This window comes from Thamnophis sirtalis, unplaced genomic scaffold (genome assembly GCF_051295495.1).
Source record: "Thamnophis sirtalis isolate CommonGarterSnake01/CBP01778 unplaced genomic scaffold, rThaSir2_p1.2 scaffold_3, whole genome shotgun sequence".
NCBI lineage: Eukaryota > Metazoa > Chordata > Lepidosauria > Squamata > Natricidae > Thamnophis > Thamnophis sirtalis.
The window spans coordinates 161408877-161435852 of record NW_028261383.1 but is presented as its reverse complement, the minus strand read 5'-3'; the positions used below and the strand labels follow the sequence as shown (position 1 = coordinate 161435852).

Here is a 26976-nt window from a genome sequence, read left to right as displayed (position 1 = left end):
AAAGCGGACCCCTGATCCCTGGAAAAGATGCGGCTGATTTGCAGGCCGAGGGAGGCTAGCTGAGAGCCCCCGCGCACTCCAAACAATCGTTTTTGTTTTTTAATCCAAAATGCTGCAGAGCGCTAGGAATAAAATAAGTGCAGAGATAATGCTCTGTCAGTGGCCTGTTTTTAATTTACACATGCTGAGACTTGCGTCTTTCAGCCTGTGATGTATTCTGTGCAGCAGAAGCATTCTAGATGCCTCAAGCACGCACATGCGCACGCACTTGTTAAAGCCCGGACTTTTTGGCTGCCTCAACTGGCACTGGGTTTCCCTGCATTTGGCATTGTTGCCTTAACGTGGACAGTCCCCGATGGAGATGGGCCAGAAATACAGAGATCAGATTTCAGCCAGACTGCAGAACAGATCACTGCCTTGGGAAGCATTGGAATCTGATTTCGGGGAACTGGTTAGCTAGGCTAACATCTAGGCACCCCTCTATCTTGGAAGCAACCTTCCATTTGTATTATATATCAACTGCTGTTCACAGTGTTGGAAGCAGACTTTTTATTTATGTAGACTGATGTAATTTTGTGGCAGAATTACTCAAAGCAGGGGGGGGGGAACCAGAAGGAACTGAATAACTGGATTCTGGAATGGGTAAATATCAGTACAATAAGGCTGGTTTGAAAAATGAAACTGGTGTTGGCAGTGTCTGGAAGAGCGCTTAAAATTAGGAAGAGTCACCCTTTCGGAAAGCCTTGGCTGTTTCTCCAACCACTGTGGGCAGAATGTTAGGTGAGCAGGACCTGTGTGGTTTGAATAATAAACATTATCTTTAGTGGGTTCTGGCACATTGCATACTGTATATTTGTTTGCTGGTTTCTTTGTGGACTTTAACGCATTGTTAACTGGCCATATTGATAGTTTAAATAAATAAAATCCCAAGAATGAATGGGCATTTAAATCTGCTCTATCACTTAAACCTTCTCTATTAATCTAACAGATCATGTGAAGTGTTAATACCACTTTATAATGCCTTGGTAAGGCCACTCTTGGAAATTCTGCATCCAATTTTTGGTCACCACAATGTAAAAAAGATGTGAAGACTCTGCAAAGAGTGCAGAGAAGAGCAACAAAGATTATTAGGGGACTGGAGGCTAAAACCTATAAAGAATGGTTGCTGGAATTGGGTATGTCTAGCTTAATGAAAAGATCCTTAGCAATAGCAATAGGAGTTAGACTTATATACCGCTTCATAGGGCTTTCAGCCAGAGCTCTCTAAGCGGTTTACAGAGTCAGCATATTGCCCCCAACAACAATCTGGGTCCTCATTTTACCCACCTCGGAAGGATGAAAGGCTGAGTCAACCCTGAGCCGGTGAGATTTGAACAGCCGAATTGCAGAACTGCAGTCAGCTGAAGTAGCCTGCAGTGCTGCATTTAATCACTGCGCCACCTCAGCACCCCTTCTTAGGGGTGACCTGATAGCAGTTTTCCAATATCTCAGGGGTTACCATAAAGAAGAGGAGGTCAAGCAGGAGTGAAATTCAGCAGGTTCTGACATTCTGGAGAACCGGTAGAGGAAATTTTTAATATTTCAGAGAATTGGCAAAAACCACCTCTGGCTGGCCCCAGAGTGGGGTGGGAATGGAGATTTTGCAATATCCCTCCCCCAGGAATGGGGAGGGAATGGGGATTTTGCAGAATTCTTCCCCTGCCACGCCGACCAAGCCATGCCTACAGAACCTAGTAAAAACGCCTAGTGAAATTTTTTGAATTTCACCACTGGGGTCAAGTTATTCTCCAAAGCACCTGAAGACAGGACAAGAAGCAAAGGATGGAAACTAATCAAGGAGAGAAGCAACCTAGAACTAAGGAGAAATTTCCTGACAGTTAGAACAATCAATCAGTGGATCAACTTGCCTCCAGAAGTTGTGAATGCTCCAACACTGAAGGTTTTAAGAAGATATTGGATAACCATTTGTCTGAAATGGTATTGGGTTTCCTGCCTGAGCAGGGGGTTGACTATAAGACTCCAAGGTCCCTTCCAACTCTTTTATTCTGTTAATTGAGCCTACTATAACCGATTAATAGTAGAAAACCTGACCTAATCATATAAGCTTACACATTTATTAAACAAACAAACAAATAAACCAAATCGTCCACATGTGTTCAGGCAAAGAGGATAGCCAGAAAACTTGTTAGGTGAAGGGAAAAGATCTAATCAATGTTGAATTCAATATTCACTGTATGAGTTTGGGTGTCCCCACAGTAACAAAAGTGTGGTGTCAACTGAGCCTGGGTTGACAAATTACACCAAAATTCCCAACAGTCCAATAAGGCCATGGAATAATGGCCTAACATAAATGCTCTTAGCATAGAGGTTTTGATCTCATTTTTCATGATGACAGTTTTTGCATTTTTCTGCTGAAAATGTTTAGTAAGATACATGCTAATTTTTTACTCCGTCTTGCATAAGTGAACTGACTTGATTGAGAGAGATCCTGAAGGGGATTGTATATAAACAGCAAATAAACAAACAAGCTGCATCTTACTGGCCCACTACAGAGATAATCCTCAAGTTATGACCACAGTTGGACCAGAATTTCCATTGCTAAACAAGGCGTTTAAAAAAAAAATTGAACCATACCCAATTTAGATCTTTTTCCCATGGTTGTTAAATGAATTTGTTAGCGTATTTGTTGTGTATTTGTTAAGTGATTCCTGTTTCCCCCATTAACTTTGCTTGTTAGAAACTATCCGGGAGGTTGGCAAAAGACGATCACATGACCCCAGGATCCTGCAACCATCATAAACACCTGCCAGTTGTCAAACATGAATTTTGATGACATGACCGTGGGGATGTTGCAATGGTTCAAAGTACTTACGGCCACAATTGAGCCCCAAATTTATGTTGTTAAGTGAGACATTCTGTTAAATGGGTTCTGTCCCATTTTACGTCTTTTCTTGCCACAGTTGTTAAGTGAATCACTGCTGTTGTTAAGTTAACAACACAGTTATTAAGTGAATGCAGCTGGTTTTTTTTAAAGGGGAGGGCACAGGGCAGGTGTCAGGGGGCCCCTATTAGGGTCTTGGCAGCTTTTCCAGAGATGCAGGATGTGAATGTTAGATTAAGTCTGTGAAGGCAAATCTATGGTACCAGAGGTGGCACATAGAGTCCTCTCTGTGGGTACATGTGCTGTTGCCAGCTGCTTTTCTGGTTTCCGGCATGCACATGCAGACTGCCAGCTGGTTATTACAGACACCAGAGCACCAGAAAACAGCCTGAAAACTGTCCGAAAATGGACCCAAAAATGACCTGGAAATGCCCCCCAAACCAGCCTGGAAATGGCTTGAAAAATGGCGCAAAATGGCCAAAAAACAGACATGCATGTGCATTCCAGTTTGGGCACTGGGTGCTGAATCGGTTCACCATCGCTGGATTAGGTCATAGCCCGCCCTCCGTTCTCCTGCACAGTGTAGGGAAAGAATTCATACAGGAGTCTCGAAAAGGTTTTAAGGGACTTGGGATTCTTTGGATCTCACGATGGAGAATTACAGCAATGGTAGATGTGAGACAGCTCAGGAAGATTGTGGTGGTGGGTTTCAGGGTGGGGATCTGCAGAAGGTTATCTGCATTTTTGAGACGCAAGAACTTCCTCCGCCATTCTTTGCCCTTCTTTGAGCCCTCCCTTCTCCTGCCAAAGGGAAACAATGGGAAATTGGGGTGGGAGGGAGGAGAAATGGAAAACAATATGGTATTATGACATTTTTTTTCTCTCTCCCTCTCTGTGAATAAACAGTGAAGGAATTTCTGGAGTCCTGTTCAGAGCAGGGGTTGTGGGATTTTTGAAATCGTAAACAATGAAAGGGTTTTGCTTGTTCTTTTTTTAAAAAAAAAACCTTTTCAGGCAACGGTGTGACTGGAATAAAGCGGGAGGGTGGAAGTGGGGAGAATTATATAGAATGAAACAGAAATTTTGGCAGGGGAGGAAGAGAAGTGGAAAGGCCTTTCCAGACCAAAAATAACTAGTAACCCTTTTCGATTGCTTGCACCTGGCCTGCAGCAATTCACTGGATTCACTCTCCAATGGGATTTTGGGAGAGAGAGGAAAAAGACAACTTGGTGTCTTATTCCAAGACCCCAAGATGCATTGCTGTATTCTTCTGGATTATTGCCTTGGCGCTGAGCAGTGGGAATATTAGTGAACTTCTCTGATTCAGAGCCAGAGGGATGCCTTTTCAGGTCTGGATTGAAACCAACGGCACCAATTATCAGGAAAATCGAGGTCATCGTTTAGAATTTCTAGGCCAAGGTTTTTGGAATTTCTGACAGCTGTGGTACCTCTTCAATCCCCACCTCCACCCCAGTGCTAAATTAAAATTGGCCGAGTGCCTTCTGGAAAAAATGAACTTTTAGAAAGTGCTTATTAATAGAACTTCTGTATGAGTTGCTGATCAGAACATACAATATTTAGTCTTTGGAAGAAGCATTAAATCATGCAGGAAGACAACAGATAATCTCTGGGTATTTCTGCACTGTTCGGCACAGAACGGTTTAGTATACCCAGATGTGGCAGAATTTCTCAAAAGCTAAGGAAGCAAAGCCAAATTAGTAACTCATGCAGAAGTGTATCATAGGATACTAGGGTGGAGGCTGGTTGCTTTGGTTCGGATTATTATATTGATTCTTTTTCAAGCCAGCAATTTTCTTGGGATGGAAGGTGCTAGTGTGCAATATTTGCAGGATCCCAGGCCTCAGATACCATATGTTTAATAAAAGCCACAGCAGAAACTGTAGCTCAAATGTTTTCTAACCCTGTGTTGTGTGAACTTAGCTAATTTGGTTTATTTATTAACCTTCGCTAAGGAAAACTTAGTGCAGTATTTAAACCCTAACAACTTTTTGTTGTCTTGAGACTAACACCAGTTTTCTTTTCCCACCAGAGACAAATAATTGTGCCTCGAATACTGAAATGTTTAAAAATGCATATTTAGGCCACATTTATACTTTGTGTTTCAGGATCCCGTTCGGAAGAACTCAATGGGACGCTAGAGCAAATGGAATTTAAATCTCTCCAATGGTTTGGAGCCACGGTGCGATCACACAACAAATCCATTTTGGTAAGTGTTGGCTGCCATAATGGATAATTGAGCAGGAGGTTTAGAATAGAACAGAACAGAATAACAGATTTGGAAGGGACCTTGGAGGTCTTCTAGTCCAACCCTCTGCTTAGGCAGGAAACCCAATGCCGTTTCAGACAAATGGTTATCTAACATCTTCTTAAAAACATCCAGCGTTGGAGCATTCACAACTTCTGGAGGCAAGCTGTTTCACTGATTGATTGTTCTAACTGTCAGAAAATTTCTCCTTAGTTCTAAATTGCTTCTCTCCTTGATTAATTTCCACCCATTGCTTCTTGTCCTACCCTCAGGTACTTTGGAGAGTAGCTTGACTCCTGCTTCTTTTTGGCAGCCCCTGGGGTGTTGGAACACTGCTATCATGTCTGCTATCATATCAGATGTTGTGCAAATAACTGGAGCTCAGTCATAGAGACTTTGCTTGCTTGCTTGCTTGCTTTGGTGATGGAGATGCTTTGGATGATAGATGTGGGAGCACAAGAATCTCTGATCCCAAGAGAGATGCTCCAGGAGGATTGAAGTTGTGACAACCACATAGTTGGATGTTGTGCAATCAGCTGAAATCTAAAAGTGATGAAATCCAAAAATAAAGTATTTCTTCCTGTGTCTTGAGAAACAAAAAATACAGTGCCACTGCATTGATTTCTGGAGACACTTGCCCTTTTCACCCACTGTGTGGAAATAGTAGTTTTTTCATCCACAGTTCATAGCAAGTTTATAACTCTGGAATTATACATGCCCTTCCTTATCTTGGAGCAAAGCTCCTTGACCAAAGCTGGACTTAGTAAACAAGGACAAGATACTGCTAACTCCACTCTCTGTCTCCTTCTCCCCTGACCACCTTAATGTTTAATTCATGTTCACATTAGAAGGCGAGGCGTCTTACTTTCGATCGTTGTTATTCAGGCCACAATTGCAAAATGATGTTTGTGGTGAAATCATATTACAAAATTTTGTGAAATATATTTTTAAGGATGACTGCAGAGCAACCTTCTCCAATCTGCCCCCCCCCCCCCCCCGGTTGTACTAGAAGTGCAGCTCCCGGAAGTCCAGCCAGTTCTGCTGCTCCAGTTGGGTATTGTTGAACCTGTATGGGTGGCCACCAGGTTAGGCCGTCAGTGCAGGTAGTCCTCAACTTACGACCACAAGTGAGCCAAAATTTTAGGTTGATAAGTGAGATTACCCCATTTTTTTTGCAAATTTTTTTTTTATTTTTAAACATTAAAAAATACATTTAAAAAATTCTCATCCATTACATACAGCATGTCATTTGGTTACAAGTGTTTTTGCATCCATATTCTCAATTACATATACAATCACAGATTTTACATCTACTATAACTAAATACCTCACTTTCATTGTACAACGTATATTCAATTACAATTGATATATTTTTTTCTTTTCAATAATCCTAATTCCCCTACATTCTTGATTGCTGTTTAATGACAATATACCTTTATATAATCACTTATCCCATTCTGAATATTTTTACAATATAAAAAAGATTTACTAACTATTTATATTTATATATCACTGTTTTCAATTGTATTTAATCCCACCAATAATCTATCGAGTATGCTTATGTTCATTATTGTCTTTGTACATCATACATTCGAACAAAGATGTTATTCCTTCATTTTTCAGCAAGGTATTCTAAATAATCACTTCATTCATATATATATATATATATATATATATATATATATATATATATATATATATATATATATATATATATATATATATATATATATATATATATATATATATATATATGTTATGTTTGTGCTGATAAATAAATAAAGGGAGACTAGTATAGATCTATTTCAAGCTATTTAGCTCTCATCAGCTAGCCATACCCTTGCTGGGAATCGAACCTGTGCTCTATTGCCTCTTAGGCAGATGTGTTAACCATTGAGCTACAGAGCTCGACTCCTTATAAAAAAAAATATTGGGTTTCTGTCTGGATGGTCTCTTGTGACGAGCCGAAGGACAGAGAATGGAAGTGTGACCTTCCTCCCATATTTGGGCATACCAGGGGTTGTGACTTTAAATATATATAGGTCGCAAAAGGGGATCACATGACCCCGGGACATTGCAACTGTCATAAATACGAATCAGTTGCCAAGCAGCTGAATTTTGATCATGTGACCACGGGGATCCTGCAACAGTCATTTGACAGACGGTCACTGTTTTCAGGGCCATTGTAACTTTGAACGGTCACTAAATGAACTGTTGTAAGTCGGGGACTACCTGTACAGATTATTCTTATGCTAAGTTGCAAAAACCTATATTTAAAGGCACGATCAGTAAAGGGAGTTTGAAACGCTGGCTGACCCAACTCCTAGGCTAGTTTTTCTATTGATAAACATGCTACAGTCCTTTTACTAACCCTTCAAAGTTACAATATCATTGAAAAAAGTGGCCCATCACACTTGCGACCATTGCCTCATTTCCATGGTCGCATGATTAAAATTCAGATGCTCGCTCACTGACTCATATTTATGACAGTTTCCGTGTCCCGGGCTCACATGATTCCCTGTTGTGACCTTCTGACAAGCAAAGTCAATGGGGAAGGCAGACTGAACCTCATAGCCGTGTTACTAACTTAGCAACTGCGGTGATTCACTTAACAACTGTGGCAAGAAAGGCCATAAAACGGGGCAAAGTGTGTGTGAGTGAGAGAGACAGAGAGAGATAGAGAGAGAGGATAAAGCTTTCCCTGTCCAGTTGTTTGTCTGATCTAGGATGCAGTGCTCATCTCTGTTTCTTGGCCAAGGGAGCCCAGCCTTGTCTGAAGACATTTTCCAGGCTGATGTGGCCAGCATGGCTATACACCCATGATGGTAAACCAATGGTACCTGTGTTTGAAGTGTTACCTGGCATAAGTGGCATCACTCCTGTTCCCCTTCCTGGTTTCTGCCAGGCATGCACATGCGACAGTCAGCTGGCCCTGTTGCATGCAGCAGTGCCGGAAACCAGAAGAGCTGGTCTTGTTTTCCGGCAGCAGCATGCACGGCAGCCAGCTGATCGGCACGTGTGCATGCGCAGCAATAACCGGAAGACTTGCTGGCCCGTGTACATTTTCGCTCCGGAAACCAGAAGTTCATTTTCCGTCACGGGCATGCTCCCTGGGAAGCTCCTCTTCCTGGTTGCGACCCAGACGAGCGCGAAGTGCTCCCTTTTCAGCACTCAGTGCCACGCATGTGCACGCTTTTCGGCACTTGGTGAGCACTGAAAAGGGAGCGTGCTGTACACCAAAGGCATACAGAGCACTATTACCTTCCCACCCAGGCGGTACCTATTAATCTACTCGCATTTGCATGCTTTTGAACTGTTAGGTGGGCAGAAACTGGGGCAAGAAACGGGAGCTCATCCAGTTAGCAAGAGCAGGCTTTTAATACATCCTGCTTTTAAGAGAGCAGACTAAATTAGGTCCATTAAGTATATATTTTCAAATCCCGTAGATCTGATAGGTTTGTAAATTTGATCTTACCTAGATGCAGCATGTCGGTAACCTTAGCTGCAAATCTTACTGTGGGGGGTTGTCCAGTATGTGCTGATTTCTTTTTAACCACATGTACTGGTGAGAGGAGCCTGTACAGGCTGAGTTATCCTTCATAGTTTAGACTGCAAAGATAGGAAAAATACAGGGTGCAACAACCAGCCCTGCCATTAGAATTCTCTCTTGCCTTGTGATTTTAGGGTAGAAACAGATTACCCCTTACTGCTCGTTCTCTCTTTTAAACTGTCCCATGTGATTTCTCTAAGCACTTCAGGAACTGGATCATGGTCTGTTTAGGGAGCAGTAGGAATGTGCCACGCTGAACCTCATGGCAAGATGAGTCCTTGTTTGTGAACTAGCCTCCATCAAGGGATGGTCTGTTTCTGAGCTCTGAATGACAGGAGCCAGTTCCATGTCATGGTTAAAGGTGCTGGAGAGCAGGGGTGGGTCCCTGCCAGCATTACTACCGTTTCGGTGCCCCCCAAAAATTTGTACGCTCCGCCGGCGTGCACATGTGTACTTAAAAAGGTATGCGCATGCACACACCATTAAAAAAGGGAAAAATTTACATTTTTTCAATGCAGATTGTTCTGCGTATGTACAGAACAGAAAATAAAGATGGCGGCACCCAGGATAGAACCAGTGTAGTCATGTGTCCACCCCAAGTTACTACCTATTCAGTCGAATCGTTCCGTACTGGTAGGAACCCACCTCTGGTGGAGAGATGCAGGTTTATGCCCTCTCTCAGTCATGGAAATTCCTTTTTGATGACTTCAGGAAATTACCTCAAAGGTTTGTTGTTTGAGGTCAAAATTGAGGAGGGAGTGCTCTGTATGTCACCTTGAGCTCCTGAAGGAAAGAAGGAAGTGGGGAGGAGGGATAACAAGCCAAAAATAAAATCAGGCAGTTGGGGATGTCCCTGTCAGTTGTTGTTTTTTCCTCCCCCTCTCAATACAGGCTGCTACTCCAGTGTGCAGCCTGAATTTGAAAGCTGCAAACTACAAGTGCCCCAAAGTGCAAGTGGTTTTGCAGCCTGCAAAAGCCACTTGTGACTCTCTGATCTCCCAATCAATCAATCAGCCTTTTATTACCATCACAGACCAGACTCTGCTCTCCCCAAATTGCATTGACTTCCAGTTTTGGCATGATCCCAATTGCTCAGGTTTCTCAGCAATGGCCATGCTGGCTGGGGAATTCTGGGAATTGAAGTCCACACATATGGAGAGCATTAGGGTTAAGAAAAGCTTCTCTATAAAGTTGGTTCAGTGTTCAAGATGGCCTAGGCAGCTTCTGGATGGCCCCTTTCCATTTTTATTTAGTTGGGAAATATTTGTTCTTCCGCCCTTAATGCTACTCTCGAGTCCAGTGGTCACCAACTGGTGGTCCACAAGAAAATTTTGGTGGCCCGCAAAAAAATTATTTGCATTTTTTATATTGCACCAAATACTATTTATCTTTTTTTTAAAATCATATTGGTGGACTGTGGGTTTTACAATTATCAATTGAGTGGTCCCTGAGGTCCGAAAGGTTGGTGACCCCTGCTCTAGTCAGCCTTCCTGCCGTTTTCAAGGAATTGGCGTCTCTTCCAGTTGTTTGTGATAAGAGACGAGAGTTATCTTAGGTCCTCTTTGAAGCAGCGGAGTATTTAAAGATAGCTATCAAGACCTGCTTGTTACATTACACATAGCCTGTCTCCTTTGTGGCAGGGCTTTTCAACAAAAAAAGAGAGGCTGCCCCATGTGTTAGGCTGCCAGCCTTCCAATCAACAATATAAGGAAGGATCTAAGTTGTTGCAAATGCCTGTGTGTGTATAAAATGGCTTTATAATGCCCATTGTTTATTCTCTCTGCTTGTGGTGTTTTCTTAAAAAGAAAGAACTCCGAGAAGTGTATACATTTCACTCATTGTTCTTCTTGTGCTATTCAGCGGGAGGGGCAGGTCTATACAGGGTGATGAAATCCAAACCCTGACAATTTGGACTGCGGAGAATCCTGCTCAGATTCCCCCCTCCCCTCTTTCCTCCCACCACCCACCCTTCACACACATTTGTCTTCTGAATCAGTTGTCCCCAACCTTTGCAACTTTTAAGACTTGTGGACCTCAACTCACAGAATTCCTCCACGAGCCGAGCGAAGCCAAGAGGTCCACAAGCTGGCTGAGGAATTCTGGGAGTTGAAGTCCCAAAGTCTTAAAAGTTGTCAATGTTGGAGAACCCTGTTCTAAATCTATTGATCCCAACATTTGGAACAAAATCTTTCTACTCACAAAGGCTAGAAAGCTTGTTGGTTAAAATCCTGTCCCCTCTAGCAGTGAGCAGAGAAGCTGTTTAATCCAAATCCCCAAAGGGAGGAAGAGATTGGGGATTGTCATCAATCTAACACCACTTTCTAGGTTTTTTTTTAAAACCAAATTTGTTCTATAAAGTTTAACACACACAAAAAATAATATCATTTCTGCCCGAGCAAGGAGTTGGACTAGAAGATCTCCAGGTTCCCTTTCAACTATGTTATTATGTTATCTTGAGGGTTGGTGTGAATCAAAGGTGGTATTCAGCCAGTTCTGACAGGTTCTGGAGAATCTGTAGTGGAAATTTTGAGTAGTTCAGAGAACCAGCAAATAGGCTGCCCTCACACCCGCTGCCTCCCAGCTGATCTTTTGTTGCCCCAAACAGGAGAATGGAGCTGGAAAGCAAGCTAGTGGGGGTGGAGTGGGAATGGGGATTTTGCAGTATCCTTCCCCTACCACGCCCACAAAGCCATGCCCACAAAATCGGTAGTAAAATAATTTCAACCCCACCACTGGGGTCTGAAGACTGAAGGTCATGCCAATTCATTCCAGGAAGCCTCTAGCAGACATTTGGAATGAAGAATATTTTCCTGGCCACTTCAAAGAGAAGTTTGAGGTTTTCATTCAATAGATTCTTGATTACTATATGTCTTTTTTTTAAAAAAGAAAAAAACCTTAGAAAATATTTTCATTTATCAACATCTGCATTTAGTTTTACCTGCCACTGATTGCAAGGGTTCATGGGTTCAAGAATGCTATTGCACTGTTTTTTTTCCTACTTCAGTCGTCACTTGGCTACACTGCAAATTGCTGCTAAAGCTCTCCAACCCCCTAAAGTCAAGAGAAAAGAGGGGTGTAGCTAAAAAGGCAATTTCGGGGGAGGGGAGGCAGGAGAAGAGCCTCTGGCTCTTTAAGCATGTGGGTTTGGGGTTTGGCACCATTGTACAAGGAAAGGAATTCCTTTCTCTTCTGGTATCACTGGGTTCCTCCCCAAAATTATATTAGATACACATTTTACTTTATCATCTGTTTGCTTGAACTATAAAGGTAGATAGAACGATGGGTAAGTAGATTATTTTTCCTCAATTTTGATTTCAGTCTGCTTTGCAAAAATCAAATATTCCCAAGTCTGATTGCCTACAGATTGCTCTTGTAAGAAACAAGTGAGAGCAAAAAGTAGAAACAGTCCCAGGAAGAATCACAAGCTGGGGTTTTGCCAACGGTGAGGCTTGTGAGCCAATTCTAAAACTTGTCAGCTTTCACAGAGGCTGCACCGGGAAGTCTCTGAGCAGTATTTATACATTTCAAGAACTTATATCCAAAACAGGAACTCATATTGCTTAACAAATCAGAAGGTGCCTTAATCAGAGACACCTTACAATGTCAAACTCATCCTGTTTTTAAAAAATTGCTGCCAGTGATGAGTCTACCGCAGGGGTGAACTCCAGCATGTTCTGGAGAACCTGTAGTGGACATTTTCAGTAGTTCGGAGAACCAGCAAATGTCACCTCTGCCTGGCCCAGGAGTGGGATGGGAATGGAGTTTTTGCAGTATCCTTCCCCTGCCTAGCCTACCAAGCCAATCCCACAGAACCTGTAGTAAAAAAAAATTGAATTTCACTACTGGGCTAGCGGCTTTATTTTTCTAGACAAGACTGAATCAAGACATTTGGATGCTTCAGATGAAGAAGCAGACTTTTGTCAACATCCGCAATGGAGCAAGATTTTCCATTGCAACTTAAGACAGAGAGATAGCAAGGGTGTGTTTGTGTATGTTTGTGTGTGTGTGAGCATGCAGGCCACATGGACTTCAACATCCGTCTTCTACCTCTTAACATCTGCTACCTGATCTGGCTGCTTGAGGGAAAAGCTAACCCTTCATAGGAACTGATGTTCAGGATGGGATAAGAAGTCGTTTGCTTGTGAATGAAAATGTTGGAAAGGAAGTTGGTTGTGGGAGAAGCTATAAAACAGCAATTTTTCTGAAGGCAGGGTTTCCCCTCTGGTAGGGCCTGCCCTGGTTGATCTAATGACAACAATAGAAAGGTTGACTGCAGGCCTGATGTCATACATTGACCCTTGAGCTCTCTGCCTTTGCTTATTAGGCTGATTTTTTCCCCCTACCAGGCCTGTGCCCCCTTGTACAGCTGGCGGACAACTAAGGATGAACCTGAACGTGAAGTTGTGGGCACATGCTACCTGTCAATCAACAACTTTACTAAATTTGTGGAATACGCTCCTTGCCGCTCAGGTAATATGCAGTCTATGAGAGAAGGGATTGTTCATGAAAATATTATTGAATAACTTTGTCCTCTAAAATAATGAATAGTCAACGGGAAAGGGAACCTCAGCACATCTGGCCTGGATCTCCAACCTTTGAAGTCTATTGGACAATTTGAAACATTGAGAGCATGCCGTGTGCCCTCTTAGAAAATGGCTGCAGTAGGAGAGTTTGCTCATTTACAGAATGGCAGCTGTGGTCCATATCTCTACCCCCTTTAGGCTCTCCTCAGAGAAAACGATCATTATTATCCCTTGTTATTTTCAACCTTTCTCTGAACAGATGATCTAGAACTGAAAGTGTGTGCTTTAGAGATGTAAAATGTCAAGTGGAGCAGGGACAAGTAAATATCACATGAGGTGTCTATAGCACACTGGCAATGCTAGATTCCCAGACTGGAGGCCTTTATGGCATATTTTGGAGCATGGCACAGCTTAGACTAGTAGTTGAGGTTCTGGCCTAGAAACATGGAGACTTTGAATTCTAATCCTGCCTTAGGCATGGAAGCCAGCTGGGTGATCATGGGCCAGTCACTCACTCTCAGTTCAGCCAACCTAACAGGGTTAGTATTGTGGGGAAAAGAGGAAGGATTATTAAGTATATTGGCCACCTTGAATTACTTATAAAAATAATAAAGATGATTGCGAGAGAGAGAAAGACAGACAGACAGACAGAGGTGTTGTAGGTCTTCTCAATGATGCTTCCCAAATATTTGTTGCGTGTTGCCCAGAGTTGCCTTCGGTGAGATGGGTGGCTCTGTGAATTTGATTAATAAATAAAAATGAATTCTAAGCCATAATCCCAAAACACGTATGTAAACATGAGACTGTGAGTGTTGTTCCATGCCTGTGCCTTTTGGAAGGCAAGGCACAGTTAGTACCTCTTTCCAGATGGCACTCAATTAAAATATTATTTAAAATGCTTGCTGGAAGAAATTGCTTTCTGTCATGACCAGGGATGTGGGAATCTACTTCGGGAATGAAACATTCCTTTGAACTAAAGAACATTCTATTCCCCTCTGGACCATGCTACTCTGGGGCAGCATGATTGTTTCTGAAAGTAAATTCTCTGAATCGGAAACAGTTTGAGGTATCCTAGACATAGCATTCTGGATGAAACAGACCTGTTTCATGCCCAGACCACACCCAGGATGCTTCAAACTGCTTCCAATTTAGATGATTTACTTCTGAAAACCGCCAGACCACCCCTGGAATGGCACGGTCTAAAGGAGATTGGCTAATCCAGAGGAGAAGCAGAATGTTCCATTCCCAAATAGAAGAACTTGGCACATCCCTGCTCATAACCCATCTTTCCACTTTTATCATTCAGGAAGCATTAATGAAGTGTTTAAAGAAATACATCCCACTATGTTATTAAAATAAGCCATTCATGTTATGGCCTTTTTTTTTTAAGCTCTGCGCTGCAGGATGGAAAACCTGTGGCCCTCCTGATTGTTAATGAACACCACATGTTCCCCATGCTCAGTCATTATGATGATGAAGCTTTGCTCAGTTTATATCAGATGAAATGATGGATTTAATTTGAAGGATAGGGAAGCGAGGGGAATAGAAGAGATAATCCAGGATTCCTACTTCGTGATGCCTTTAAGTGGGAGTTTTATCCTGAACTTCCTCCACTACATGTGTGCCTCCATGTGCAGGAAACACAATTGAAAGACATCTCATTAAAAAACTCAAGCTGGGTTTCTTACATTACCCACATAAACTGTTGTTGCACCATGATTTCATGCCATTTATTGCTTGTTCAGCTTCTCTAAATTTCTCAACTCTCTTCTTTCCCACCCACTTTCTCTCTCTCCTGCCAGATCTAAACTCAGCTGCTGGACAAGGCTATTGTCAAGGTGGTTTCAGTGCTGAATTCACAAAGGTCAGTTTCCTTCCTTCTTGAGTGTGGGGCAATGTAAGGACAACGCACCTTAGGGCTATTCAACTGGTGCCTCCGGGGCAACAGGTCAGGGTTATTATTCAGAGCCGACTGGCTCAGCCGGACTGAGGTGGACAGTTTGGAGTGGCAGCTGCAGCCAACAATCTTTTGGGTGATTGTGGACCTTTTGGGCTGCCCAGAAGTTGACCTGTTTGCCACCCCTCTCAATGGTCCCTCAATGTGGACGGCTGTGTCATCTTAGTGTTCCAGAGGACTTTGGAAAAAATTTGGATTTATTGTGAATTTAATATCCTATTTGGTTCTCAGCTCCCGAGGCTTTATATCGGGAACTGAGGTTTGGAGCCAAGGTTTGGACATTTAAGGGAGAAATCTCCAACACGTTAAGGTAGAGGTGGTTAAATAAGAATTTTAAAAAATGTCTTTCTCTCTGCAGGCAGGACGGGTTCTTCTTGGTGGCCCTGGAAGCTACTTCTGGCAAGGTCAGTTGGCAGCTACATCTACCCACAATTGCATGACATAGGTTGTTTTATCTCTTTCACCTTCAACCCAGGTTACGGTGGGAAATGGTACTGTGAGGAATTTTAATTGGGCATGAAGGAAGAGAAAAGGCAGCAGAAGTAAATACTAGGGAGATATTTTAAAAAATACTGGGAATTTGAGGTAACAGTGAGAATGATGTTTGTAGGCCCGGAGAGAGGTGAATGTTGCCATGTTGTCAAAGTGGCTGTTCGTGCACATAGGGGAATCTGTTTTTGCAAAGCTTGCAGAGATGATCTAATGGAAATGCAGGTAGTCCTCGACTTACAACTGAGCCCAAAATTTATGCTGCTAAGCAAGACCGTTGTTGGGCGAGTTTTACCCCACCATTTTACGATTTTTCTTGCCGCAGTTGTTAAGTGAATCGCAACAGTTGTTAAGTTAGGGAATCCAGCTTCCCCATTGACTACGCTGGTCAGAAAGTCATGAAAGGAGATTGCATGACTCTGGGACACTGCAATGGTCATAAATATGAGTCAGTTGCCAAGCATCTAAATTTTCATCACATGACCCTAGGGATGCTGCAGCAACAGTCGTAAGTACGAAAAATGGTTATGAGTCACTTTTTCCAGTGCCGTTGTAACTTCAAACAATCCCTAAATGAACTGATGTCAATCAAGGACTACCTGTCTATTTTCCCTTGCTTCCAGGTGTCCTTTTTCCTCCGTCCCCATTCCCCTCTGTATGGTGTCTGAGAAGATCACAGAAAGGGCCCTCGCATAAAATGATTTTGATTCAGAACTCTTGCATCAATTTGATATAGAGAAAAGGAGGCCTCCATGGGATCGAGTAGAATCCCTTTTAGAGGGCTAGGAAGGGACTGGATTCTTTCCAGAGCATATTTCCCTCTGTTTTTGTTACTTGAAATACATTGTGTTTTATGTATTCATTATCCAACAATGTTTATTTGCCTGATCAGATAAATCTTATTATTCTTAGTCCTATTTTCGAGCCTTCTCATCCAGGGGGTTTGGAATTCCTTTCCTTAGTTTGAACAGGAAAGCGGCGGCTAAGATTCACAAACAGCATATTTTGAAATATGTATTTTTTTTTTGCAAGTTCCGTGTGACTTGTTTGATAACCGTAAGCACCAGCTGCCTCACATATCTGAACATTGTCTCCGACAATCTTTCTCCGACATCTCTCAAATGTCATGATGTTATTTCTTGCCTATCTCACCCCCCCCCCGCAAGAAACATATGACACCTCCCACTCTCACTTATTTCTCCATAGCAATTCTGTGAAATAACTTGAGCTGCAAGACATTAATAGTTTTCCTTATCTTAAGAAATTTCCAGCTTAAGTGGGGATTTGAACCTCCGTCTTTCTGATCTTAGTCCAAGGCAGTAATTTTTGCACCCTGCTTGCCCTTTAGGCCAAGTGTTCTCAGCAACTCAAGAGGCCATTGAAGAATCCTATGACCCGGACTATTTTATCGTTGTGGTTAAAGAAGAGCTCAAGACACAGCAGGCTCATATCAAAGCGGATGACAGTTATCTAGGTGAGTTCGACAGAGAAGACAGATGATCGAAAAGCAGCTTTGATGTTGACAGATTTCCCCCCACCCCCCCGGCAGCTACCTGCTTTTGTTAATTTTGTGTAGCATGGATAGGAGTCCTAGGTTATAGATCCAGTTTCACGATTTTTCTCAGATGTTTGACTCATTTATTTATTTTTATCATTATTATTATTATTATTTGTGGTTAATCTTTGGTGAGATTCACGCCCTTTGGGGCTGGTTAGTAGCTCAACAGCTCGAGTCCTAACCAAGAACCTAGGAACTGTTAAGGTAACCTCGGAGGATATAAGCTGTTCCAAGTAGGGTGGTTTTTTGTAGAATCAGACTGTTCAAGCCTGATAAATTTAAAATTTCCAAATAGCAAGGTAGCCCTTTAGATATTGCTCCAAGGGCTCCAGTTACAATTGGGACAGCACACGATTTCTTTTTCCACAGTCGCTCAACTTCAATTTGTAGGTCCTGGTAATTTGTGGTTTTTTCTTGCTGTTTATCTTCAATTTGTGCATCTCCAGGTAATGCAATGTCAATGAACCATACTTTTTTCTTTTCAACTATTGTTATGTTAGGTGTGTTGTAGGCCAAGTGCCTGTCAGTCTGAATTCTGAAGTCCCACAAGATCTTGACTTTCTCATTCTCTAAAACCTTCTGAACCTGATGTTCCCAGTGATTTTTGCTGTACTCAAATCCAAACTTTTGGCACAATTTCCAGTGAATGATCTTAGAAACACGGTCATGGCGTTGTAGGTAGTCAGTTTGTGAAATTTTGCTGCACCCACTGATCAAGTGGTCAATTGTCTCGTCTTTCTCATTACAGAGGAGACATTTGCTGTTGGTGGTAACATGTTGAATTTTTGCCTTCATGCAGTTTGTGACTAAGGCTTGTTCTTGAGCTGCCAAAATAAAGCCTTCTATTGTTGTTGTTATTGTTGTTGTTGTTGTTATTATGATCATTATCATCATCATCATCATCGATCCTCACACACTCAGCCAGATGTTCAGACTGGGTTTAGCATTTTTCCTACCTTTCGAGTCCTTACCAAGGCCCTGGGACAGCCAGATGTGGATGTTTGACTGTGTTACAGATATTGTCGCATGATGGAAGCTGTTCTGAGTAAAGCCACCTTCTGCAATTGATCCATGGCGAATTTGTCAATGCCAATGGTGTTCAAGTGATGCTCTAATTCTTTTGGGATTGCACCAAAAGTGCCTATTATTATTGATACTACCCTTGCTTGCATTTGCCACAGTTTTATTTCTATTTGTATGTAAGTTTTTGTATTTGGTAACTTCTCCAGTTCTTTCTCTTCTATTCTGCTGTCTCCAGGCACTGCCACAGCCATGATTATCATTATTGTTGTCGTTGTAAGATGATTTTCTTACCTAATATTCCTTCCTTCTATTTTTTTCACAATAACCCTGTGAGGTGAATTGGGCTGAGAAAGAAGGACTAGCCCAAGGTCACCAGTGGGATTGCATGTCTAAGGTGGAACTAGAATTCACTGTCTCCTGATTTTTAGCCTGGTGCCTTAACCACTAGACCAAACTGGCTGTCATCCTCAGATCTGTTTATACCAGGATTAAGCTGCTTGACTCCCAAACGTCGGATCCTTAAAGCATCCTGCTTTAATTTTCCTGATTCCAAGGAGCTCAACACACACACACACACACAATTCGACTGTCTTCCCCAAATTGAAAATTCCAGCTCTCTCCACAACAGAAAACTGAGGTGGGAGGCTCAATTAATCCCTTATGAACAGGTCTTTGGCTTGGTTCTTCAAGCCAGTAGGCTACGAAGAACATAAATGGAACCAGTGCCAAACCCCTGAGGTGTTCTTTACACAAAAGGCCAGGCTGTATGAAAGCACTGGCTACGGTTCATACTGGGCAGAGAGGGTGAAAGAGTTCTTGGCTTGCCTGATTCTCCTAGGCTAGAGCTCAGCCACTTTACACACTCTTAAGTTCAGATAGCCCACGGGTTTGTAAGGTGACTCGGAGGTCACTGTAAACCACAACCAGACAATATGACCTGTGGTTCTTCATTTCTGAGGGGAAGTGTTGCCTCTGATGTGTGACACTCCCTAATAGTAAAGTTCATAAATAACTCACCACAGTTGTCCTAGAACAATCTTTCTCAGTCTTGGCAACTTGAAGGGGTGTGGACTTCTAACTCACAAAATTCCCTAACCAACAAGGGAAGCATAACTGGCTGGGGAATTCTAGGAGTTATAAACCACACCTCTTCAAGTTCTTCAAGACTGAAAAAGACTATTCTAGACTATTCTAAATACTACGGACTTCTTTTGTTTCTGATTGGCTGTCTTTTCAAGGTAACAAACCAATGAGGGTTCACACTGGAATTGAAATGAGCTCTATTCTATGAAGGAGGGACGCGGTGGCTCAGTGGCTAAGGTGCTAAGCTTGCCGATCAGAAGGTTGGCAGGTCAGCAGTTCGAATCCCTAGTGCCGCGTAATGGAGTGAGCTCCCATTACTTGTCCCAACTTCTGCCAACTTAGCAGTTCGAAAGCACATAAAAAATGCAAATAGAAAAACAGAGACCACTTTGGTGGGAATGTAACAGTGTTCTGGCATTTAGTCATGCCAGCCACATGACCACAGAGACGTCTTTGGACAGCGCTGGCTCTTCAGCTTAGAAGCAGAGATGAGCACCACCCCCTAGAGTCAGAACAACTAGCATGCATGTGCGGGGGAACCTTTACCTTTACCTATTCTATGAGTTGATCTTTCTTTGATGCCAAATGCAAACATTTTTTCACCTTGTGATTGTTTTTTTTTTGTTCTCTAAAAATGATGACATGCTGATCCTTAGGGAAAGCACAAGGACTGACCATTCTGAACTCAACTGAGATGAGGCTGCTTAGGTGATATTGAGTGTGGGTTGCATTTCTGGCTAAACCAGGATTAAGTTGCATTCCTGGCTATAGCAGGCTAAACCACAATTATTCTGAGATTTAGGATACTCTATTGTTCTGCAATAGGGGTCTTGGTAGCTATTAGTGACAAATTGTTTCTCATCCATTACATTATTCCTTGTGTTTTGTTCCTAGGCTATTCTGTGGCTGTAGGTGAATTCAGCGGCGATGCAACTGAAGGTACTATGAGGCTTGAGGGAGGATTATCACATTCATTGTTGTGGGAGATAGTATACGTATGCTTTTAGGGGGAATAAAAAGCTGGGACTGTATATACATCAATAATACAGAATTTATATTACCTTCCGAATGAAATGCTGACTAAATTTGCCAATTAACCCTTTTATAAAAGTAAAATATTTTCAGATTGTCTACATAATTCAATTGTTGTTGGCTGCTTTGTTTTGATCACCAAAAATGGAGGCTGCGTGTACTTAGGAGAGCAAATGTTATGATAAATAACATAGATTACCTTCTCCTCCATGAGGAGTAGAAACTTACTTTATGTTACAGGTTAGTCTTCAATGTATGACCACAATTGAGCCTGGCAATTTCGGCCATAAGTAGTGATGGTTGTAAATGGGTCTACGGCTGATTTAATGACCTTTTTGAGATGGTTATTAAGTGAACGCAGCAACTGTAAATCGCATGCTGTGGTTGTTAAGCGAATGCTGCAGTTGTTAAATGAACTCCTTGTTTGCTAAGAGTCAGTTTGCTAAGAGTTGCCGAAAACCAGAAGTAAATACTCGGTTCTGGCAGAAACATCATAAATTGCAGTCACATCAGTCATGGGATTCAAAAAATTTTACTACCAGTTCTGTAGTTGTGACATGGCTTAATGGGCGTGGCAGGGGAAGGATAGTGTTAAAATCTCCATTGAGTGGGGAAGATTACTGCAAAATCCCCTCCCGATCAGCTGGGACTCGGGAGGCAGAGAATATATATTTTCTGGTTCTCCAAACTACTCAAAATTTCCAACATCAGTTCCCCAGAACTGGTCAGAACCTGCTGAATACCACCTCTGAACACACGTCTGTGGGATGCTACATACGTTTGTAAGTGTGGGCTGGTAGCTAAGTGCCCCAAATCCTGTCATGTGACTACAGTAAGTGGGGGCAGCCATTGGAACTTCAGAACTGAGTCATAAGTAGATTTGAGGAGGGGATCTGTCGTAACTTTGAATGGTTGCTAAGTACAAGAACTCATGCTGTAATGCCATATTCTATATCTTGTATCACTTTGCTTCTTGCAGATTTCGTGGCTGGTGTTCCCAAAGGAAATCTCACCTATGGATACGTAAGAGCCATATCCTTGTCATTTCTATTCTTTTTTCCCCCTCACTGTTCTCAAACTGTCTGTAAGATCACTCCCCCCCCCCCTTACTAGAGCTGCTAGCTTTGGTCCTATAATTCCATTGAAAGCTACTTGGAGGGGGCCATGGACTGGTGCAGCATTTTGGCTGCTCTTGCATATTGCTGAGAATGAACCAGAGGTGGATTCCTACCAGTTCGCACCTATTCGGTAGAACCGGTTCGTCAAATCTACTGAACCGGTTAGAAGAGGCCACACCTACAGAAGAGGTTCCCAAATTTTTTAAAACCCACCACTGGTCCTTGGATATGATTATTCTACACTATCATGCTCATATTTATAAAACTCAGGGCCTCTGTGAAAGGTAAGGATGACTACTGCGTTTGTGGTGCAATCAGAACATTGCGTGTGTTGAAGTTGTTTTAACGCAAACCAAAGATGCCTTTTAAAAAACAAGTTTACACCATATTCTTATGCATGCCAGTGCTCTGTGTTAGGTAATTTAAGGTAGTTCTGACAAGTGTCGTCGGCATCTTCATATCCGGTCACATGGGCAGCAAGCCACTCCCATCTGGTCACATGGGTGGCAAGCCACTCCCACAAAGGAGGCCACACCCACAGAGTAGGTTCGAACAATTTTTGAAACCCACCACTGGAATTCACCCAAGCGTAAGGTTTTCTCCAGGTGTGATTTAATGCCAGCCTTCTCCCAAATCACTATGTGTCTTTAGTCTTGAAAACCACTTCCTATCTTCGGTGCTATTCAGTCAAAGCATTCATTTAACGTCCCCTGCTATCCAAAGTATCCGCCAAGGGAGCACAATAAGGGCTTTTGAACGCCTGAGCCATAAACGGGGAATTCCCTCCTTCCCAAAAATTGGCCCCAAGCCAGATTGAAGCAGTGTCCCTTTCTCTCCAGAAGTGTATTATTTCCATACTGCTTAGAAGCAGAGTTTTTAAAGTTGTAAATGCATCATTCAGATCTTAATGTGGCCCCTTTTGGGGAACTTTCTGTTAACACCATTCTTTTCTTCAAAAGTATAACCGCCTGATCATCCAGTAGCATTGCCAAAAAAAAAAAAAAGGCAACTATTCCTTCCCTAATACTTGAGTAGTGTTATTTTAACAGGGGTTGTAAGGTCTGGAAGGAGGGTGATCAGTGGTGGGATTCAAATAATTTAACAACCGGTCCTCTGCCCTAATGACCAGCTGGGTAGGCGTGGCTTAGTGGTCTTGTGACTGGGTGGGTGTGGCCAACTCAATGTCACTCAGGTCAATGGGCGCTTCGCCTTAGCTGTTACAATGTAATAAGGGTTAACTGAAGAGGCAGTTTCTGTAAGCAGGGCAATAAAGATTAGGCTAGAAACAACACCAGAATGTCTCCTTCCTGCCTTCCTTGCAGCATTAGCCCTGTAAAGTAGGGAAAAAAACAAAAGGAGATTTCTTCCAACAACCGGTTCTCCGAACTGCTTAGAAAGTTACCTACTGGTTCTCCCGAATAGGTGCGAACTGTCTGAATCCCACCACTGAGGGCGATGTACATTGCAAAGGTGAAAGTCCCATAGGTGTTGTGTCTGACAGCATCCAGCTAGCCAGCATGCAACTGCACAGCATTCTCAAGTTGTGCTTTTGCTGCCATGGCATCAGCTGGTGTGTTGCTGGAGTAGACGCATGGTCCTCCTTCTGCTTTTTATGCTGGGCTTGCTTGCAACAAGGGCAGATTTTCTCATAGAAACACCAGCCCTTTCCATGACCCCTAGTCACCAGTTGTACTATCTCCAGATATGATGAAAGCTAAGTGAATTAACCTGGAAACAAGACATTGCCTTGTGGCTATGTGGGGTTGGTTCCTCCTTCCCGTCTTCATTGCTTGTTTGTTATGGATCCCCGTGGCTGCTATAGCAACCGATGTATTTCTAAGGAGGAAGGGAATGTTGAGGCCCCAAAATAAAGAAATCTGATTTTCCTAAGGCGCTTTGATTGTGGATGAACACAGACCCGTGATGTGGAAGTCATGTTGGGTTCTTTCTTCTACTGCCTTCAACTTGTGACCTGGCTCCCTTCTCCCAAATACTGTAACTTCGTTGTTAATTTGTTCAAGTAGCACATTTGACAGGAACCTCAGCTACCAAATCCTGGATGACAGAGCGCTTGTATTAACAGCTTCTTCTTCAGAAGGGTTTCACAACCCTGATGTTCTCCCTCTGTGGTTTTGTGACCTAGAAGTGACACTTTTTTAAAAAAAAGATCAGAATTGAATCTCTAAATTCAAACAAAGAATGCTTACCTCAAGACTATCATCTCCCAATTTCCTCTACTAATACTCTAGTTGGGGAAAGGGAAAAAAAAAATAGGCAAAAAATTTTTAATATGAGAAGAGGACAGTGGTGGGTTCCTATCGGTTCGGCCCAGTTTAGCTGAACCGGAAGTGTCATACCGGCCTGAGTCGCAGAACCGGCAGCGACCCCAGCTGGCCACACCTCCGAACCACTTCCCCGGTTGCTGCAGTCACCACCGCCATCTTGTTTTTGAGTTTTGCGCATGCGCAGAACAATTTCTATTCAACTGCATGTGCGCATAGCACTCAGCCAGCCTGCGCATTTAGTGCCCGCGCACACAGCACGCCGACAAGCAAACCAGCATTAATGCGGGCTAGAACTCGCCCCTGGAAGAGGTATATGTTATGGTCATTTGAATGAAATACAAGTAGTCCTCAACCAACGACCACAATTGAGCACAACATTTCTGTTGCTAAGTGAATAACGGCTAATAAGTGAATTTTGTTCCTTTTTATAACTTTTCTTGCTGTAAGCATAAGACTGAAGTTCTTAAGTTAACAACACGGTCATTAAGCGAGTCTGGCTTCCCCATTGATTTGCTTGTCAGAAGGTCACAAAAGATGATGCCGGGACACTGCCGTCGTCATAAATATGAGTCAGTTGCCAAGCAGCTGAATTTTGATTGCGTGACCCTGGGGATGTTGCAGCGGTCATAAGTGTGAAAAGCAGCCATAAGTCACTTTTGTCAGTGCCCTTGTAACTTCAAATGGTCACTAAACAAACTGTTGCAAGTTGAGGACTACCTGTATGTCTCTTTTTAAAGCTACAACTGTAGCTTGGCGTCCAGATGTGCTTCTAGATAAGATTGCTCTCATCTGGACCAACCCAGATGGAAAATATTGTGACTGTTTCACCTCCTGAATTCATTTTTGCAGCGGGGAAAAAGAAGCTAGAAGAAGCAATGAGAAAATGGCATTTTTGTCAAGAGGAATCATTTAGATTCCTCTTCGCGAAGCTCAAAGTGTTTGATAAATTTCTGTGGAGAGATAATGTTTGATGTTACATCTATTTTTCCTCTCTTTTTTTGCCCCACCAGGTAACAATTCTAAATGGAAGTGACATTCGACCGTTATACAACTTTTCTGGAGAACAGGTGAAGAGATCCATTTGTTACACTGAAGTGATTTGGGCCCAGTTATTGAAAAACCCTCTTAAAATCAGAATAATCTGCTCTCCCTTACAAGATTATATGGTCTTCTCCTAGCACACCATGGTGAACTGCTAACTGAGGCTTATAGATAGTCCTTGACTTAGGACGGCAATTGGGATCAGAATTTCTGCTGCTAAATGATGCAGTTGTAAAGCACAACTGCCCTGTTTAGCAACAGCAATCTCTGCAGTCCCAAGTCATTAACTGAATCCCACAATCTTTAGGCAAGGCCCCTTCCTGAACAGCTTCCCATAACAAAAAGTCACTGGGGAACCTGACAGGATGTTGCAAGTGCCAAGCCTGCAGGCAGATAAGGGAGGGAACAAGGCTGGCGGGGAATGTATGGGGGAGGGTCTGGAGGGTGTGGGAGAGGTGCCATAGGGGTAGGGAAGGATGGGTGGGATGGACACAAGGTGCCATGCAAGTTAGGGGGATGCACATGGATGTGGTGTGGATCAGGAAGTGTGTGTGGGATGGGGCACAGGTTGGTATCTGTGGAGATTCTCAGCCATCCTGGTCATGGTTCTCCCAAAGGTGCTTTCTCAAGAGGCAACTGGACTTTCTTTGAAGACGTTTTGCTTCTCATTCAAGAAGCTTCTTCAGCTCTGACCGGTCAGAGATGAAGAAGCTTCTTGAATGAGAAGCAAAATGTCTTCAAACTCCCCCCCCCCCCGCCAAGAAAGTGCAGTTGCCTTTGAAAAAAAGCACCTTTGGGACAGATGGAGAGGTGTGTATGGGTGAGCAAGTGGCTGGCATAATGCAAACCCAGAGGGGCTGGGAGAAGGTGCGCAGGTCAAGGAAACTTATCCCGGTGACTTGCAATTCCTACTGGCTTTCCTTTGACTTTCTGGGGAGGCCACCATGCAAGGATGCAACTGGCATTCATGTGATCATGGAGCACTTAGCAATTGGTTGTCAGTGTGAAAGGCTTGCCAAGCATTGTGGTCATGTGATGGGGGTGGGTATGCTGGAAAAGCTGGAACTCCCAGGTTCATAACCACCATTCATTCAGTGCCATTGTAACCTTGAGCAGTTGCTGAATGATTTGGTTAGGAGAGAAAGACACACAGGTAAAGTAAACTTTCCTTGTGGAGCACCTGTATCCCTCCTTACCTTCTCCACTACTTGAGGTTGATAGCAAAACTACAAGAAAAAGTGTGTTTGGATGGTGAATTCTTTTTTCCAAAACTCCAAGCTTCCATTTCAATGTCACAAGTATCTTATTCATTTATATTTTTAAAAATTTTATATGAAATAAAAGACAAAACTAAAGAAAAGAAAGAAAGAAAGAGGGAAAGAAAGAAAGAAAGAAAGAAAGAAAAAGAAAGAAAGAAAGAAAGAGGTGCAAGAAAGAGGGGGGGGGACAAAAGTTTGAAATATAATGACTTCCAACCTTCTCTATAACCATATGACTTGCATCTTTCAATTTACATTGTTTTATTTGTTTACTAGTACAATTTGATAGCTTATTAGTAATCTTGACTATCACTAAGTAGTGTATCTCTTCATTCTTGATGAAAATATTTTATTCTCCTTACGTACACTGAGAGCATATGCACCAAAAACAAATTCCTTGTGTGTCCAATCACATTTGGCCAGTAAAGAATTATATTCTGTTCTGTTCTATGCTATGCTACGCTACGCTACACTATGTTTTGCTATTCTACAAATAATTACAATCTTCCCTCTCTCTTAAATGTTATACAGATCCCTTTCAGCCTCTCATTTAGTCCACATCTTTCTTTAATCCATAAACCTATAAATCATCATATCTTTTTTTCTTCTTTCAGTAAAAAGTTCACACAAGGTTTCCAGTCTTTTAGAAAAGCTTTTTCTTTCTCCATTTCAGCAAATTCTGACATTTTCACAAATTGTTCTGCTGCTAGGGGGATTTCATTGTTCTTCCATCATTGTCACAAGCTCCTAGCCCTTATTTCAATGGAAATATACTCAAAACACAGGGCCTGTTCATATATCAGGAACTGGAAGTAGTGCTGATCAACTTTTACAATAATTGGGAAATGCCCATATAACCCCAACTTCTATGGCACAGTTCCAACTTTTATGGCATCTAGTATAAGAGTATG

General features: G+C 42.5%; 1 protein-coding gene across 1 annotated transcript in view; it reads left to right on the top strand.

Moving 5' to 3' along the window:
- The window catches only part of ITGA5 (integrin subunit alpha 5), a 96751-nt gene that overhangs the window by 32527 nt on the left and 37248 nt on the right, over positions 1-26976 (top strand). Inside the window, exons 3-10 of the mRNA XM_087710627.1 lie at positions 5008-5108; positions 13044-13167; positions 15023-15084; positions 15536-15581; positions 17015-17140; positions 20225-20269; positions 21342-21385; positions 24776-24832. Of these exons, the coding sequence (XP_087566753.1) occupies positions 5008-5108; positions 13044-13167; positions 15023-15084; positions 15536-15581; positions 17015-17140; positions 20225-20269; positions 21342-21385; positions 24776-24832 (605 nt within the window). The remainder of the gene's footprint in view (positions 1-5007; positions 5109-13043; positions 13168-15022; positions 15085-15535; positions 15582-17014; positions 17141-20224; positions 20270-21341; positions 21386-24775; positions 24833-26976) is intronic.